The 17361-nt window shown below is 42.8% G+C and overlaps 1 protein-coding gene across 1 annotated transcript in view; it reads right to left on the bottom strand.

Moving 5' to 3' along the window:
• Positions 1-17361, bottom strand: part of cpx (synaptic transmission protein complexin) — a 218841-nt gene that overhangs the window by 125304 nt on the left and 76176 nt on the right. The window contains exon 2 of the mRNA XM_003696075.4: positions 10062-10157. Within this exon, the coding sequence (XP_003696123.1) occupies positions 10062-10116 (55 nt within the window). The 5' untranslated portion in view covers positions 10117-10157. The remainder of the gene's footprint in view (positions 1-10061; positions 10158-17361) is intronic.

Here is a 17361-nt window from a genome sequence, read left to right as displayed (position 1 = left end):
TCGAAGCCCGTAATCCCCCCTTTCTCCTCCTGTTGATTATCGGTGTTCAATTAATTTCGGATAGATTACCGGCGAGCGAAGACACGGATCACTCGTCGTCGTCGGTGCATATATTATTAATTAATAATTTCCGCGGGGAGGGGGGGGGGGGTGTCGATTTTGGCTAGATTACGCTAATCCACCGTCAATTTTAGCCGCGGAAATCGATTCTAATTCATCGATTCCGGCCCGGTCGGAATCGGGTGGAAATTTTCTCCGTTTAAACCACCAGCGCTGAATTGACAGTCGCGTTCGCAGCTCGAGCGGAAGAATTAATTCGCGTCGTATATATATTCCGGGGACGAGCGTAATTTTCGGGGCAATCTCTCTGGTTAAATGGATACGAAATTACGGCGAACGTACGTATGTAATTTTTTTCTTTTTTTTTTTTTTAGGCGAGAAGAGCGTGGGTCACTTCTCTCTCTCTCTCTCTCTCTCGCCCCTCTCTCCCTCCTCGCAGGGGAAGGGAGGAAGAACGAAGGGGTGGGTGAGTTGAGAAGCAAGAATTTCGAGGGAGGATTTTCTTTTTTTTCCTTCTTCTACGAGATGAGACGCTTTCGTTCGTTGGGTTAAAATAACGATTGTTGGCGCGAAATACGATCGTGGCTTTCTCTTTTATCGGTGGGTTATTATATCCTTACGGGTCGTATAATGGTATAACGGTAGGATTTTCATAGAATCATAGAATCGGTATGGGAAGAATTTGAAAAATTCGTCCAATTGCAGAAGATTCGAGCAATTGAATTGAATATTAATAATGGAAATAGTAGACTGTTTGTTGTTGAAAATATTCTTCCCCGTAATCGTTGGATGCAGCGAAGAATAAGAATATGGATTGAGGGAGTCGTATCACTATCGTTTGATTCGATGCTAATTTTTCCCAACCTTCGCAAATCTAATATTTTTTTCGTTCAAATAAAATTTACGATAAATATTTCGACTCGATAATTACGCAATAATTCATTGTCGTCTACGCGAAATTGGATCGTCCGACAACCCTTCAATCTTTCTCGAGTCGCGTGAAAGAGACAACAACGGAAGGAGATAACGGAAGAACGAATTAAGAAGACTTGCACGAATTAAGAAGCGATAACAAGCGTGGCTCTAATTGCCAGACAAACGATCGGACGAGGTGGAGAGGGCGGTGTTCGTTTCCTCGCGACAGTCGTAATTGAACATAAACCCGTCTAATTACTCTTGGGGAAGGGGGGAAATAAGGAGAGAAATAAGATAGAGAGAGAGACTCTCGAAACGTCCTTGGGAATTCTCGGCGACGAGAAACCGCGCAAATGGAGTATCCGCGTGATTAATTCAGAATTTCTCGGCGAGAGAGAGAGAGAGAGAGAGAGAGAGAGAGAGAGAGAGCGGTGGCATAAAGCGGGCCAGACACAAAAGCCGCGCTTTTGTTCTTATTTAACGCGGCACAATCCCGAGATAAGGGTCACGGGTGCACAATGGCCGACCCCCGAGAATTATTTCGCCCACGATTTTTCTCGCCCGCCCTCCGCCGCGGAAGGAAAAAATAATTCTCTTACGGATCGAAAAATCGGGATCGAAATTTACGCGTTTATGGAAAACGGCCGGTCTAGACGACCAGTGTTCGCCATTTCTTTTATTCCGTTTAATTGAACGAGGAAGGAAAGGAAAATTGGAGGGTGAATGGGGAGGGAGAAAGAACGGTAAAAATATGTGCACTTGTGGAATAACGGCGGATTGAAATTCTATTCTGGTGGGTCTGTAAAAAATGGTCTGTCGGAATAGAATCCTTGTATATAATATTTGTCGAGTGTAGGGGAGGGGGAAAGTGAAATAAAAAGGGAGCGTAATATCCACTTATAGGAGTAGGTTATAGCATCGAAAAAGAGATTGTTACACTTGTCGGGAATAGGTGATATCGGGAATTGGATCCTCGAGTTGAGTGCCCATAGCTTGCTCGATACGAAGGGAGCCAAGATTAAAATATCGATAGAGATTGATAAAAGAGGAGAGGAAAGAATCCAACGATCCGCGTGGAAATAAATGTTGCACGATTATATTCGTCTTCCAGCCAACGTTTGCCCCGTGTCTCGTTCAGAATCGGCAGGAAGGCCATCCAGAACGAATGAGAAAACGCGCACACATACGCGCGCAGAGAGGATCGCGGTGAAAGCCGTGGTCGATTTGCGTATACGCGTTTACCAGCCACTTGGCTTCCGTTTGTTTTATATTTGCCCGATGATTTACCGACCCCCGGTGACTGACGTTTAATTATTCCGCACCGTTTTGCGCACCCGTCACCGGGTTAATTTAATAACTCGCCGCGGATCGTTCGCGTCACGCGCCCCATCGAAACCCCATCCACCCCTCTCGAAACTAATTTTCAAATTGGTCTCGCGGTTTCGCGGATCGCGTTTTTTTTTTTTTTTTTTTTTTTTCGTTTTCCAGTGATTAAACGAGACAATGATGTGGACGATGATGGTGCGTGGAAGATGAGTAAGAGGGATAAGGATTGAAGCAACTACATCGAAGCAACTGTTCGAATCTTACGAGAGTAGAGCGAATCTATAAGAGTTTGCGTAAAAGTGTTGTTTAAACTTTTAAACTTTTTCCATAAAGGATTTTTATATATATATATATTTAAGGGAAAAAAGTATATTTGAGAGAGGAAATGAAAGCGCCTTTTACAAAAATTTAATTTGCATTACGATTGTATCCCTTAGATATGAAAATTTTATTTCTATGCAAATAAGATCTCTCCGGAGAAGAGATTACCGGAGTTAGAAGTCTAAATCCTTTATTCCCGCGGATAAAATAGATGCTCGTGGCAATTTACGATCTCCACATGGAGATTTATTCTTGGGGAAATCGATCAGACTTTTGGATTCGCCTCGAGGATATTCGTTATTTATCGATCGTTATTAAATATTATTTATTCGTGGAGGGGAATCGAGTATATCGGGAATGGAATATCGGAGGGGGTTAAGCGCGCGTGTCATCCCTGTTCATCGATACCGCGCGACAAACAATCGTCCCAATTAATTATGCGCCTCGTGATTTATTTGAGGGCCGGCCCAGGCATTTCAACGAGCCATCACCGACGTCGCTGTCACCCTGCCGCTGACACCAATGCAATGCTTTCCAAAACGATCTACGGCTTTGTACAGGGTGTTCGAGGCCCTTGCCTCGTGGAAAAATAATTCGAAATCATTTCGATTTAAAGTTGACTTTTTTCGTCACCTTCGAACAATTTAATTTCGTCGAAATTGATGACATCGAATCCTTGTTGAATCAATTATCACTATTAATAATAAACGAATTATTTAACTACCATTATATGATTTAATAATAATAAATTTTTCGTTTAAATTCGTCCAATTAATTATTCCCGAAGGAATTTAATCTTTCATCCTTCTCTCGTCGCTTTAATTATTCTACTTTTTAATTCTCCAATTTTAAAATCGACCTTCCTTAAACAATCGACGAATCGAAGGTTAATTTTCACCCGACTTCGAGATCCGTTTATCATCGAGATAGAAAGAACACGAATAGAAAGAAAGAAAAGAAAGAAATGGTAACGGGAATAATTGGAAAGAGAAGTCGGCCGAGCTCTCGTTTTCCGCTCTTTGGATGGTAAAACTCCGTGGAAAAAGGGGAGGGGCACGTAGGGGCGCATCGTAAATAGAGTAGAATGCGGGAGTTTGTTTAAATCAGAGGAGGAGGAGGTGGAAGCGATCATTCTACGAGGCGTTTCCGAACCACATCGGTCGACCAGCATCGGCAACTACGCCCTGGCCAATTCCGACCGCAGCACGGATCCGCCATATTCAACCTCTGCCCCCGGCCCAGATGCGCCACCGGATACGGCCAGATAATTGATGCAACGGCATCGCGCTCGCCCAGATGGAACACGCGACGATTATCTAATTTATCGGCCCGTTAATTAATTATCTCTTATTTCGAGAAGAAGTTTCGAATTGGACGCTTTGGGATTTTGTATACAAATTTCCCGGGTTAAAGATTCAAGATGTTTCAAAGTGGATAATTGCGATCTTGAATCGTTGTTGTTAAAAATTAATTTTCGAAATTAAGAATTCTGAGATTAGACGATTAAGGCGAAGTTCTTTACAGAAATTCGGACAAATTTGTTTCGCGTGTTTCGACATAGTAACGGCGGTCAATCTCGATAAAATTTCGAAAGTTCAGGACAGTTTTCAATTTTTCAGATTTTTTTTTTTTTTTTCGAAAACCGTGGAAAGAAAGGAGAAATAAGCGGACGGAAGAAAGCGATGCTCGGTTTAATCCCCTCGCAAATCCTTTGAGCCCCATTAGCCGGACTTGCCTCTCGAGCACACGCGTGAATAGTCGTACACCGTGAGCATAAATATTATTTAATCTTCAACTACTTCGAGCTACTTCGCTTTCGATAAATCGAGAGAAACGTTTTGCCACTCCGTATCTGCATCCATGTTCGTCGAATTCGAATATTTATTGTTACGACGAGAGGGATAAGATGAACGCGATAATTTAGGAAAATTTAAGCGGGCGGGGAGCATTAACATGGCGAACGAATCATCGATAATGAGGAGCCGCTATGCGCGAAACAATTCCCCGCCATTTGCATACCATTTGCCATGATTTATGATACTGGACATAATTATCTTCGTATCCGTACAACGCGTGCCATCGCTCAACCGCGTTTCTCCCTTCCTCTCTTTGCCTAATTATAATTATTTCGCGATTTATTTGTCCTTTAAAAAAAATATATATTCGTGTAATACCTCCTTTTATTCTTCCACAGAAATATTTCAGTTTTATTTCATTTCGCGTCCCTTTTAATTTACGAGTAAAATCGAAGGAGAAACGCACACGAAGATGGAATTATTCTTTGAAAATATCGTATCCGGATATTTTTCTTTTTCTATTCCTCGAAATATTTGAAATTTATTTCATCGTGTCTTTTAACTTGCATGTAAAATGGAGGAAGAGTCGGGCGCAGGGATTGGAGGAATTCAATTTCTCAAACGGCACGTGTACGTACGTACATAGATGCATACGTACGCAGCTAAATCGGGTTTCGATTCAGCATAATTTGCGGTTAATAGTCGATAGGTGTTTGCCGTTTCGAATATCGAGGGTTGGGGTCTCGAGTGGAATCGTATCGCCGAATAAATCCGTCGCGGATAGGATTATCCCGCCTCCTTCGAATCGGATCCAGGAAGACAAGGAACACTGTGAAATATGGGAGATTTCACTGTGAGAAACGTCAAATTTTCCGGCCGCGGATATTTCCATTCCGAGGAAGCGAGAATAGCGCGACATTTCTACGAGTTTCTATCGCATTTCGTCTATTTCTTTTCTCTTCTATTCCGTAAAGCAAGGATCATCGGTATAAAAATGTAAGAGTGGAAATTGTAGAATTTCGATTTCAGATTTACTTCCGTTATTATTATTATTGTTGTTGTTGTTGTTGTTGTTGTTGTTACTTTATCGCACGACTTTTAAAGTAAAGTAAAAGTTATTATCACCTTGTCGGGAAAGAAGAAACGATAGAGTTATATAGAAATTCAAGATTACACACGTTGTAATGATCCGTGAGATCGAATTTGTGGATCGAGAAAGTAGAGATATTTGCGACTCGCATCTCCATTCATACACGTATCCAATATGGAATATTGGAGCAATTCGAATAAAGCAAGTACATGCACATTATACAAAATCGTGCGACTTTTACAACAAATTGTTATACGGAATCAGAAAAATCCGGAAGAAAAAGTATAAAATTTTAGCAATAATCTACGAGAGCTATTCGAATTTCCAATTCGTCGTCCCCGAGATACGTTCGAAACAATCCAAACGATTGAAATAAAAACATAAAAAAAAAAAAAAAAAAAAAAAAAAGAGTTATCCGCGCGACCTTTGTCAATTCAGTGGGAAAAATGCATTTGGAGGAACGTATATTTTATATATATACATATATATATATATATATAGAGAGAGAGAGAGAGAGAGAGAGAGAATATGGAAGAGAAGGCATGCCCCTGTCGTCGAAGACCAAAAGCCATTCGGTTGACTTCGGAACAGTGGAACCGCACAGTGGCGTAGGTCGCGGTCGATCGATCCACGGGATTTCAATTAACCGAGTGACCGAGGAAAAACTGCAGTTTGGATGCTCCGGTATCCGGAGGAGGGGAGGGGGTGTGAAAGGAGGCCAACTCGGTATTTATATGTGTCACCGGTGAATCTTCGTGGTCTCCCCTCTCCACCACCACGTTCAACCTTCGTTCATCGCTCGTCATTCTTTCCTTACTTTTTTTTTCTTTTTCTCCTCTTCTCGATACACTCGCCCCTATAATCTCTCACCTATCTCCTTCTTCATCCCTCTTTTCTTTCCAACATTTCTTCTGCAACCTCATCACCTCTCTCTCTCTCTCTGTCGTTTTCGATGATACCCGATCATCCCTTTTCTACCCGAACGTCTCTTTTTCATCCCGTCTCTGTTCTTTCACACGCACGCACACACACGTTCCATTCTCTATATTCAGGTCATACGAAAACTAATTGCCATTCGATTCGTCCACTCTTTGAAGCTTGACGAAAGTTTCCCACCGCATTTCCCGTTAAACCCACCCCCCGAACAAACCGCCGAGGGTTTCCGCCACTTGGAAACTTCCGACCTCCCTCCCTCCCTCCCTCCCTCTTTCTCGATTCCTCTTGCTCTACATCGCGATGGACAAACCATCGTGATAATTGGCGAGGGAAGCGATTATCGGGAATTCGAAAGAATCCCAATGTTTCTCGCGTAAACTTTACCTTTTTTTTTCTTTTTTTTTTTTTTTTTTTTGGATCCTTTCCTTTCGACGAGAATGAGGGGGAGGGGGGAGGGGGAGGATCATAGCTATGCGAGCAGAAGAATAAAACAGCTGATTGAAATTTGAAAACGTTGGGAAATGATTTTGTAAAAGAAATTTTTTGCAATCGACGTTGTATATAGTACGTAATAGGAGAGTAGAGAAACGATCTTGAGAAGAAGACGTAAAAAATATCGAGGGCGACGACGTTACAAAAGGTCTTTAGGGAAAATAACGTAGGAAGGATCGGCATTGTGAGCAGAGCAAGCAGAACGAATAACAGAAGAAGAGGAGGAGGAGGAGGAGGAGGAAACGAATTAACAATAAGAGATGTAAAAAAGAAGTAGCGTATAAGGAGCCGTATCGATAAAGAAAGTTCTCGTGAAGTAATATTCAAACGTCTTTGCAATTGATGGCACGTGCATGATGGGGATGTAAAAGAAAAATTCGTATCGGGAAGCGAAACGACGATGTTGAGAGGAAAAAAGTGCTTGCAAAACGACGATATATAATTATCAATAAGAAACGGAAGATGGTGAAAAATAATTTTCTTGTAAAATAATAATACAAAAGTAACGGTAACGTAAAATAAAATTCAAACGTGTACGTACGAAAATGTGAAAGAGTTCGAGAAGAAAACGGCGACGTTAAAAGGAATTGTTTGCGAAATGGTATGGGAATATAATTTTACGATTTAAAAAAGAATTAACAACAACTTGTAAAGTAATACATAAAACTAATATAACAACATGGAAAAAACTACGCAATAATATGGAACAAGCGAAGAGACGAATCGGCAGCATCGACATGGGATGCGATATTAAAAACCTCGTTGAGGAATAACAGAATATACGAAACTGGTAGCGCGTTGCTGTATACACAAGATTCTTGCGATTGTCAAAGAGTTCGCGATATCCAAAGGAATGGAGGAGGAGGAGGAGGAGGAAGAGTGGCAAGAGTTGGACGGATGGATTGATCGATCGCTTCGAGTTAAGGTCGGCCACGAAGAAGAAAGATTCGAGGTCGAGGTTCGGTTGACGAAGGTTTCCCATTACGGATTCCTCGCGATACGGTCTCCTCCTCCTCCTCCTCCTCGGCTCGCGGCCGGGCTGAAACTTTCCCTTAATGACACAAGTTTTATTGCGGGCCATCGTTCAAGCTGGCAGCAAAGCCGACAAGCCAGCCGGCGACGCGTCGGCCCTCGGCCTAGGCGGGTTGCCTCCTCTTCAATTCCCGCTCTAACTAGCCAACTTGTAATTCTAAACTCGAATAACAATGATTAAGCCCGCCCCGTTCGCCAAATGGCGTTTTCCAAGCTGCCCAAAGCGGAAAATCCGCGGAAAATTAAGGGCAAACCGTGGAATTCGTTATTTTCCGCGGAGGATCATCCCCCTCCCCTCCCCAAGTAACGAACTTCCCCTCCAAGACTTACCTTGGTGCAGGGAGAGAGGGATTCGAAGCTCGAGGAAAGATCATAGACCTGGATCTTTTCAATTTTCGTCGTTCTTTGATGCTGCCTCGTTCGCTAGGATATTAAATACGATAAGGGAGGGCGGGAGGAGGGGTGAAGAAAGATTATTACACGGATACATTTGAAAAAGTATCGAATCTAAAGGAGGAGAGATGCACGAGGATGCTTGAGAGAAGGGAAAAGTGTATCTATCTTCGATCGAAAAACGAACCAATTACCGCACACTTTATTCGATTCGATTTCGAGTTGGAGGTGGCTAGTTGCGAGCGATTATCCAACCGTTGGATAACGCAGTTTACCCGCAGGAACGATACGATCGATCGACGCATCTCCGAGTTTTAGAGAACCCCTTGGATGACCCTCGACGATGGGTTTTAATCAATCCGCCCCCCTGTCCGCTCTGTGCTCGTTCCCTTTAATCTCGCGATTCGATACGGCCCGTGAAAATGGAACGAAAGTATGGGATGCCGCAGCTGTCTATCTATCTCTCCTCGAGCGTGACCGAGCCAAACTTCTAACTGGGATTATTAATCGAAAATATGGAGCCGGTTTCTATTTTCGTAAAGTCAAGAAAGACGAGGATTTCTTTCGGATCGATGCGGTAAAAATGAAATAAGCGGCGTTCCTTTCTTTTTCTCTGCTCGTCCACGGGGAGCCCACCGGTGCTTCGTCATTTGATCTAATGCTTTCTTCCTTCCTTCCTTCCTTCCTTCCTGTTCCGTGCCTGGCGATCAATCTTAATTCGCGTGTTAAATTACCGCGGCGAGAGACTGATGCCGCCCGAAGAAATATATTAAGACACGATGAAACTCCCGGTCTCACGTTCGCGCCATTAATTCGTCACGATCGGTGCTCGTCGATATTTGCTGCTTTATATCGGGGAAAACTTTCGAAGGCTTGGTCGATCAAGCTAATATCCTAGCGATCACCATCGGATGGCTGTACAACACTCGTCCCTGTTCATCTTTCCCGCGTTTATCATCCATCCTCTCTTGAAACTTCGTTCGTGCGTATATATATATGAATTTTCTTCCTTTCTAACTTTGATACACTCTTCGCGGGAAGTGAATTCATTTTTGGAACGAAATTGCCATCCGAGTGTAATGAGGAAACAAAGAGAATTTCATCGTCCCAAGATTATTTAGTTTTCGAGCGTGAAAACGCCAGATTTTTAAACAATCGAAAATTGTGAAAAGTTATTACTCGAAGAGATAAAGAGAATAGCAAATTCGTCGTTCCTTCTCTTCGAAGCACGCGAATTTTGGCAACAGTTTCCGTCGAACAGTTTTATTTTCGACGAGAAGCAGTGAAAAAGAAAAAAAAGGAAGCTTTATTCTACTACACCGACGAAACGTATTTATCGCTTTAGAGAGTGGAGCGGGTCTTCGGTTAATTCGGTTTCTTGGTCGCGTTAAACGGAGATCAACGATTTCCGCGCCACGTAAATTAGTAAATTGGCTGTCAGTCTGCGGACTGTAATTGCATTCGGCCCCGTTACGCAGCAATAGCAATCGATACCCGATCTCTCCTCCTCTGTTCCGCCTTTTATCGGGCCGGCTACTCGGTGAAAGCGCTTTCGAAACGGTTGAAAAGCGATCTTTCCGCGAAAACTCGAGGATCGATGATTGCTAATAATTGGTCGCTCGTGGAAATTGGGGCGACAGGAAAATTTTCTACGGAGCGAATGACGAAACGGGATATTGCCGAGAAAATACAAAACTCACCTTTAACCGCGTTCAGCTTGTTGCCGACCATCTGCTTCGCCACGAAAGCTGCCATCTTGGTGCTCGCCGATCAACGCTCTTGGAAAACCGAACGCCCTGCAATCGGGATAATTCACTGTGAAACACTTTTCATTGGAAAAGGAAAACGGATAACGATTCATAATATCGTAATTTCGATTTTATAATGTAATTCCACGATGAACAAAATTATAACCGCAGATGTAAATGTGATTCTTCTACGCGCAAAAGTGACGCGCAATGTGATAAACAGAAACAACACTTTTGATGAATTTTTACGAATTTAAAGTGGCAGTATTCGGTAAATATTTGTCGCGTAATAAGAAAATTACACGGGCGTGCGATATTTTTACGACAATTCGTAAAAAAACATCGTCTCCTTTGAAAGCACGCCAGAAACGATGATGTTGGCTTTACTTTATTCATACATGGAGAAATCTGTTTCAGGAGTAACCGCATTTCGACGTAATAATCGTTACACGGTTCGTGAATCCTTCTTTACAACGTTGCAACGTGAGATTCGATTCGATCTCTCCGCGTATATCCGGAGGATCGAAATGGCGCACTTGGACCGCGTAAACCCGCGAGAATTCCCCCTCCCACGGTTTATTAGGGGGGACGAGCCGATAGACGGAAGAAATCGGGTTTGTCGTGAAACTATATTTCGACATCCACGGGTCGGAGACGGGGTGGGAAAATATCCCGATTCGGACAAGCTGGGGAGGAGGCGAAGACACTTTCGTCGCCGAAGGGAGAAGGGAACGATTCTCGAATAATTTCGAGAAGGAAAATAACGGAGCAACGGGATTTTTCTCGAACGTTTCCTTAGGGCGACTCGAATATGGAAATAAACGTCATGGAACGAGTGGTGGATCGTAGTTCTTTCCTTCGAGCATCTCTTCGAAGGAACTCGCCACGGTTCCTTCGCAAATAGATCTTTATTCCCTTGGCTCGTAGAGATCACATACAGATTTAACTTCTACGCTGTTCCCTTGCATGTGATGGGAAAATTTTAAGTTTTGCGCTACGTTTCTACGTACGTTTTATAATCCCTGGATTTGTTTCCTCGGCAGAGCAATACAATAGACCTAAGGATGCTTCTGGTCATCCCTTTGCTTCCACGTGCAATTCAAACAATGGAATTTGTATCTAACATCTGATGAATGTTAGAGTTTATGTTAGAGTTCTTAAATCACTGCTATATGTACAATAAATAATGTTGCAAGTCCAGTATCCAAACTTATATTTTTCATATTTGCACCTATTGATAAATCACGTCAATGGATAGCCAAGAGTTACCACTATATGTTAGAGTTTAAATTATTATTAGATCAATGCTGTACAATAAACAATATTGAAAATCCAGTGGGATCTAAACTTATGTATTTGCTGATTATGTCAATGATAGTCAAGAATTTAAATAAGCTTAAATCAATAAATAAAAATCGTAAGTAATAAGTGTAAACTTATATTTTCCAAACAATTTCACCTTTCAATCAGAGGCGCGCGATGCAATGAAAATTCGTCTTTTCCCGGAGCGAAGAAGAAGTTGGTCGTCGTCTGAAAACATCTCTCGAACGATATGCCATCATTCGACTAATCGTCGTCGAGGGGGATCCCCTATACTTGAAATATTACCCTTGGATCCTCCCTCTTTTCATTTTCTCCTCCTTGTGCTTCCTCTCGAAAATGAAATACGGAGGCCCTCGTGGGAGGGCTCCGCGTCAACCCTCGATGTCGTCGTCCTCGATTTCTCGAGCCCCTCCTCGGTGCAGGTGTTTTAATCTCGCGCGTGGGCCACAGGGAGAAAAGGGTGGAGGGAACGCGCATGGCTGGTAACGAGGCGATGCTTATCGGCGCGAAAACCGCCGCGTCAGCGCGCTGTATAATTTAACGGAAACCTCTGGGTCACCGGGCTGATACTTGGACCACTTTCCAGTGGCCTTGCACCTTTCCAGATGAGCACCTTCTAAGGGCGTCCACGATATATTCCTGTATCGTGAAACATTTTTCCAATTCTCCTACATTCTTCTTAAATTTATTTTGTCGCCATGATGCGATTTAAAATGTGGATCGATGAGACGAAAGAGAGAGAGAGAGAGAATTAAAATTCTAACTTTTATGGATCGTCAACTGAAAGAGGAAAGTACTGCTGTTATATTGTCGATAAACCGTGTTGTATAATTTTATTTGTAGAACTTTTACACTGATAGATCGTATTTGAAACGAGCAATGAAATTCTTCGCCTCTTTCACCACACTTTTTGCCTGTATTCCTATCCATCCTATCCGAAGAGATATTTTTAAAAATAGGAAAAAGTGAAGAGATTAGAGGAAGAAAGAGTCTCGTTCACAGATTCGCTCATTTGATATATTGAGAGGAATTTTTGTAAAGATCGGGAAGAAAAATTAAGATGATCGATCGAACGAAATTAGCAGGAATGGCAAGAAACGATATCGATGGATTCGAATCACTCTGGCGATTATCGCGTGCAACTGTGACGGAAGTTCTATTCCCTGGTAGAAACGCGTTAATGTCTACGGTTTGGCGCCAAGGAAATGGAATTGTTGAGACGGATCGCGCCATCTCATACGCCGTTCCATTTGCAAACAACCCGGCGAAACATTTCTCCCTCCGAGTTTCCATAACACGAGCAAACATCCCATAAACAACCCAACCTCCTTCTCGAACGAGATTCCAAGATTCCTTAACCAAATGGCGGCTATATCCTTCAGATTTGTCGATGTAGCGGAAAATAATACGGCTCCAACAGTCGCGTATTTTCCCTGGAATTAATGTACAACACTTGCACCAAGTCTGCTCCAACACTCGTGCATTTACGATTAAACCTTGAACTTGGCCTTCCTTTTTCCAAACATTTCTATCACCAACCCTTGAAACGAGTATCTATTATCTTTCCATGCAATCTCCTTTGCGAATCTCTCCCCCTTCCACGAGCGAGAAAAATTCAGATTCCTCCTACGCAGGGTCCATCGGCGGCTCGCTTATCCGGCGTCTGGCTAGGAAACGGTTCGAGCAAAGTGGCTCGTGACTGGCCACCACGTCGAAAAACGATCGATAGAGAGAAATATAGGAGAGGAGAGAGGAGAGTAGAAGGTCGGTGACGAGAGAAGCGAGAAGACGCCGATAAAGCAGCGGTAAACCGGCGTCGAGACGTCTCGGCGCCTCTTCTGCCCCTCTCCTTCACGATTCCCGTGATTTTCCAACAACAAGCGACAACTTTATCCCAGAGGCGATGGATGGACGAGGCTTCTCTCTCTCTTCTCTCTCTCTCTCTCTTTCTCGTCAAAAGATATTACTCTGCGTTTTTTTCGCGGGGAAATCCGAAGAGGGAAGCGGAAGTTGCTCGAGCTTCTCGATCCTTTAATCCGACACGGCTTAAACGCGCCACCGTTCATCCATACGGAATCAGGCGGCCGTGTTTTTGTTTGCTCAGCCAACGATTAAACGGTTCCCCGCTATCTTCGATCGACGGACGATCGACGAGGAGAGGAGAATTTTTGCGATGGAAATCGGATCGCGCGTGTGGCCGGTCTGCGGTCTCTCGGGGATTCGAGGATTTCAACCTTGTTGTTTTTTATCTTTTTCTATTCGAGTTCTTTTTTCTTTTTTTTTTTTTCCTTTTTTTTTACCGTGAATTAAAGACCGTGGCGTGAAGAGTTTTTTAAAAGTCGCGGGGATATGATCACCTCGATCGATCAAATTTCGAAATTGAATTACTTTCGAGTGATAATTTCAGGTAAAATTACAAATCTCGAACCAAGAGAAAGAAATTTTGAGGTAAATTCGGATAGAGAAAAAACGGAGAGAAGAGGGTTTAACGGTGTAAGTCTTCGTTCCTTTCAAATTTGTCGTTGAGGATTTCAAAAAATTGCGGGGATATCCGGCGGGTGGATAAAATTTCGAAATTGAATTACTTTCGAGCAATAATTTCAGATAAAACAAATCTGTTTCGAATAATGATTCGAAGTAATCGTTTACTCTCGAACCAAGAGAAAGACGTTGAAAATTCCTTAAATTCGGGTAGAGAAAAAACGGAGAGAAGAGGGTTTAACGGTGTAAGTCTTCGTTCCTTTCAAATTTGTCGTTGCGGATTTCAAAAAATTGCGGGGATGCAAGGATATCCGGCGGATGACAAGCCGGGTATCGCGTTTCAGAGTGGGTTCCGTCGCCAACTTGACGCCGCCGCGGCAATTCTATCCTTTTTCCCCGAGGAGAGGAGGTTGCGACACGCTGTCGTTGAAAAATCGCGGAGGGGAGGGTAGGATAAAATAAAAAGGCGAAGGAAAGCCGAGGGATATCGCGATCGACAAACAACCCCGCCACGAGAAATATTTGCCCTTCTTAAAACTCGACAGCGGCCAATTTGGCCCGCTCGATGAATCGGGGATCCGGTGTCTCGGGGGCCATTTAAAACGAGGGGGTCAACAGCCTTCCCCTCCAAACCAGCTTTCATTCGCTTTTTAACCTCGAATCGAGACCTCGAGAGCTAATTGACGAATCGGAAGATTCTCTCTCTCTCTCTCTCTCTCTCTTTCTTTCTGCCCGACAATGCCGCCGGGACGATTCCACTTGGCAACCGACTCTACTTTCCGGACTACACTACAATTAACGAATTCCAGAAATTATTCCACCGTGCCGTGGCGGAACTACGAGAGTGAGCTTCGCCGAGAAGCTATTCGTTTCCAGTCGGGGAAACTCCTCCGCGTCGCGTAATTCCAACGTCCGCGACCGACAGAGGGAGAAAGAACGAGAGAGAGAGAGAGAGATAGAGAGAGAGGTTGTGGAGAAGAGACCTCTTTGGAGGGAAGAACGATAGTAGCCTCGTTAGAGGGCCACCCCTCGAGCCATCCCCTTTGCTCTCCCCTCGTATTAATTAAATAGAGCGAAAAGAAACCCTGAATTCCGTTCTGAATGCCGTTCGATTGCAAGTGAAAGATCTTTGGTTTGGGTTGATAGAGTTGATTTTCCCCGTTTCGCTTCGATTCTTCTCGATCGAGAAAAAGAGTTTTTGGAATTTCTTTATCTTTACGCACCTTTTTTTTTTTTTCGTTTTCGCGCTTTCTCGATTAAAATTACTTGGAAAAGTTTCCGATCTTCTTCAAGTGTGCAACGGAGAGGGGACTGGATCGGGGTTGGTAAAACTTTCGGAAAAGGTTTAGCTTTTATTCCCGCTCTAAACCAATTTTCGTATCCCATTTGCCTGTATCTTCTTGGGAAGAAGGTGTGAGAGGAGAAGAGAAGTTCTGTTCGAGTGAGAAAAAAGAAGAAAGGAAAAAAATTATAGAAACCGCGGATAAAATTTGATCCCATTCGAGTCCGAGCGAGATTCAATTAGCGAAGCTAGAAATTCGTTGATGTCCGCTATGTCTGCTCGGACATTATCGGCCGCATTCTCGACACGATCGCGTTTCGTCGCGAAATGTACGCTTTCCCTGCTACGTGATCGCGAGGACTCGTCGGAACGAGGTCGAACGTGACGTTCTTCCGGACGAGCTGTTCGCGAAATTAACATGGCCGAACATCTACAATTACTTTTTTCAAAAAATTTTTCCATCGCATTTTTCCCGATAGGAGGAGAAGAGGCAAACAACGCCGCCGATATCCGCGTCTATACGTTTTGCGATTCATCGCTGTGGACACATGGCGTTGGTTGGTGGGACGCGATCTCACCCTCGCCGCTCGAGATTCGTTTCCTCCTAGCTACTAGCTTGTTGGCGGAAGCGCGAGATTTGTCGGGGAACAAAGGCGTCGTTGACGGAGAAGTTGGACGCGCCGAGAGGGTCGACGAGTTTCCACGATTCCCTTCGACTCCGTTTACCTCCGCGATTCCGAGGTTGACCGTGTTGTACGCGAGTCTATCGTCTTCTGATCATCCGGCTATTATTTGACGGGCACAATTTAGATTCGTTGAAAGAGGATGTTCTAAAAACGCGTATTCGGGTAAAAAGTAGAAGACAAAATGTCAGTTAGATGTAAGATAGGGATAAAACGATCGAGATAAATTGTATCGAATCCTTTTCACACTTGATTAACTGTAAGCGTTTTGTTTAGGTAGAGGTTAACATGGCAGCAATCTGCATTAGCGATCGAGTTCTACGTGCGCTCTACGTGAACCGTAACGATCTTCGGCTCGAGAATTACTTGGAGCCCGTTATTCGAATTGGTAGGTAATCTCGTATAATTCCTATATGTATATATTTTATATATATTTGTATAATATATAAAAAAATAAATTTTTATATTTCTTCTTTTAGATTTTGAAAATATGAGGCTCGAGGGGCACAGCAGTTCTTAAGAGGTAAGTATGAAACAGGTAAGTATATTCAAATTTCATAATTAGTATTAAGTAAAATGATGAAAAAATGTATTCTCCGTGAAAATGGCGCTTAAAAAGGTAAGTATGAAAGGTAAGTATAGAAGGTAAGTATAAAAGGTAAGTATAAAAGGTAAGTAATTTAATAAATTAATTCTAAACTCGTTCAAAAGTCTGAAAAATTTCCTGGAATTTCGAGAATTCTTGAAAGTGACGTCAAATTCTTAGAACTTTTAAAATTCTTGGAAATGACGTCATATTCCTGGAATTTTCGAAATTCTTGAAATTCAAACTTTTGGCCGAAAATTTGACTTTGTATCAGGAGAATATGAGTCGACAGGAGGTCGTTCGAGAATCTTTTCCAGGAATTTCACCAGTTCTTGGAAATGACGTCAAATTCTCAGAATCGCCGAAATTCTAGGAAAATGACGTCATATTCCTGGAATTTTCGAAATTCTTGAAATTGAAATTTTTGGCCGAAAACTCGACTTTGTATCAGGGGAATATGAGTCGACAGGAGGTCGATCGAGAATCTTTTCCAGGAATTTTGGCAGTTCTTGGAAATGACGTCAAATTCTCAGAATCGCCGAAATTCTAGGAAAATGACGTCAAATTCTTGGAATTTTCAAAATTCTTGGAGATGACGTCAAATTCTTTGAAATTGTAAAATTCCGGAACGAGATTGAAATTTTTGGCCAAAAATTCGATTTTGTATCAGGAGAATATGAGTCGACAGGAGGTCGTTCGAGAATCTTTTCCAAGAATTTTGGCAGTTCTTGGAAATGACGTCATATTCTTAGAATTGTCGAAATTCTAGGAAATTGACGTCAAATTCTTGGAATTTTCAGAATTCTTGGAAATGACGTCAAATTCTTGGAATTGTCGAAATTCTTGAAATTGAAACTTTTGGCCGAAAACTCGACTTTGTATCAGGAGAATATGAGT

This window comes from Apis florea, unplaced genomic scaffold, assembly GCF_048593485.1.
Source record: "Apis florea isolate Af1SG1 unplaced genomic scaffold, ASM4859348v1 contig_2272_pilon, whole genome shotgun sequence".
Lineage (NCBI taxonomy): Eukaryota > Metazoa > Arthropoda > Insecta > Hymenoptera > Apidae > Apis > Apis florea.
Note: the sequence above shows the minus strand (reverse complement) of the source record. Positions and strands in the feature narration are given on the sequence as shown.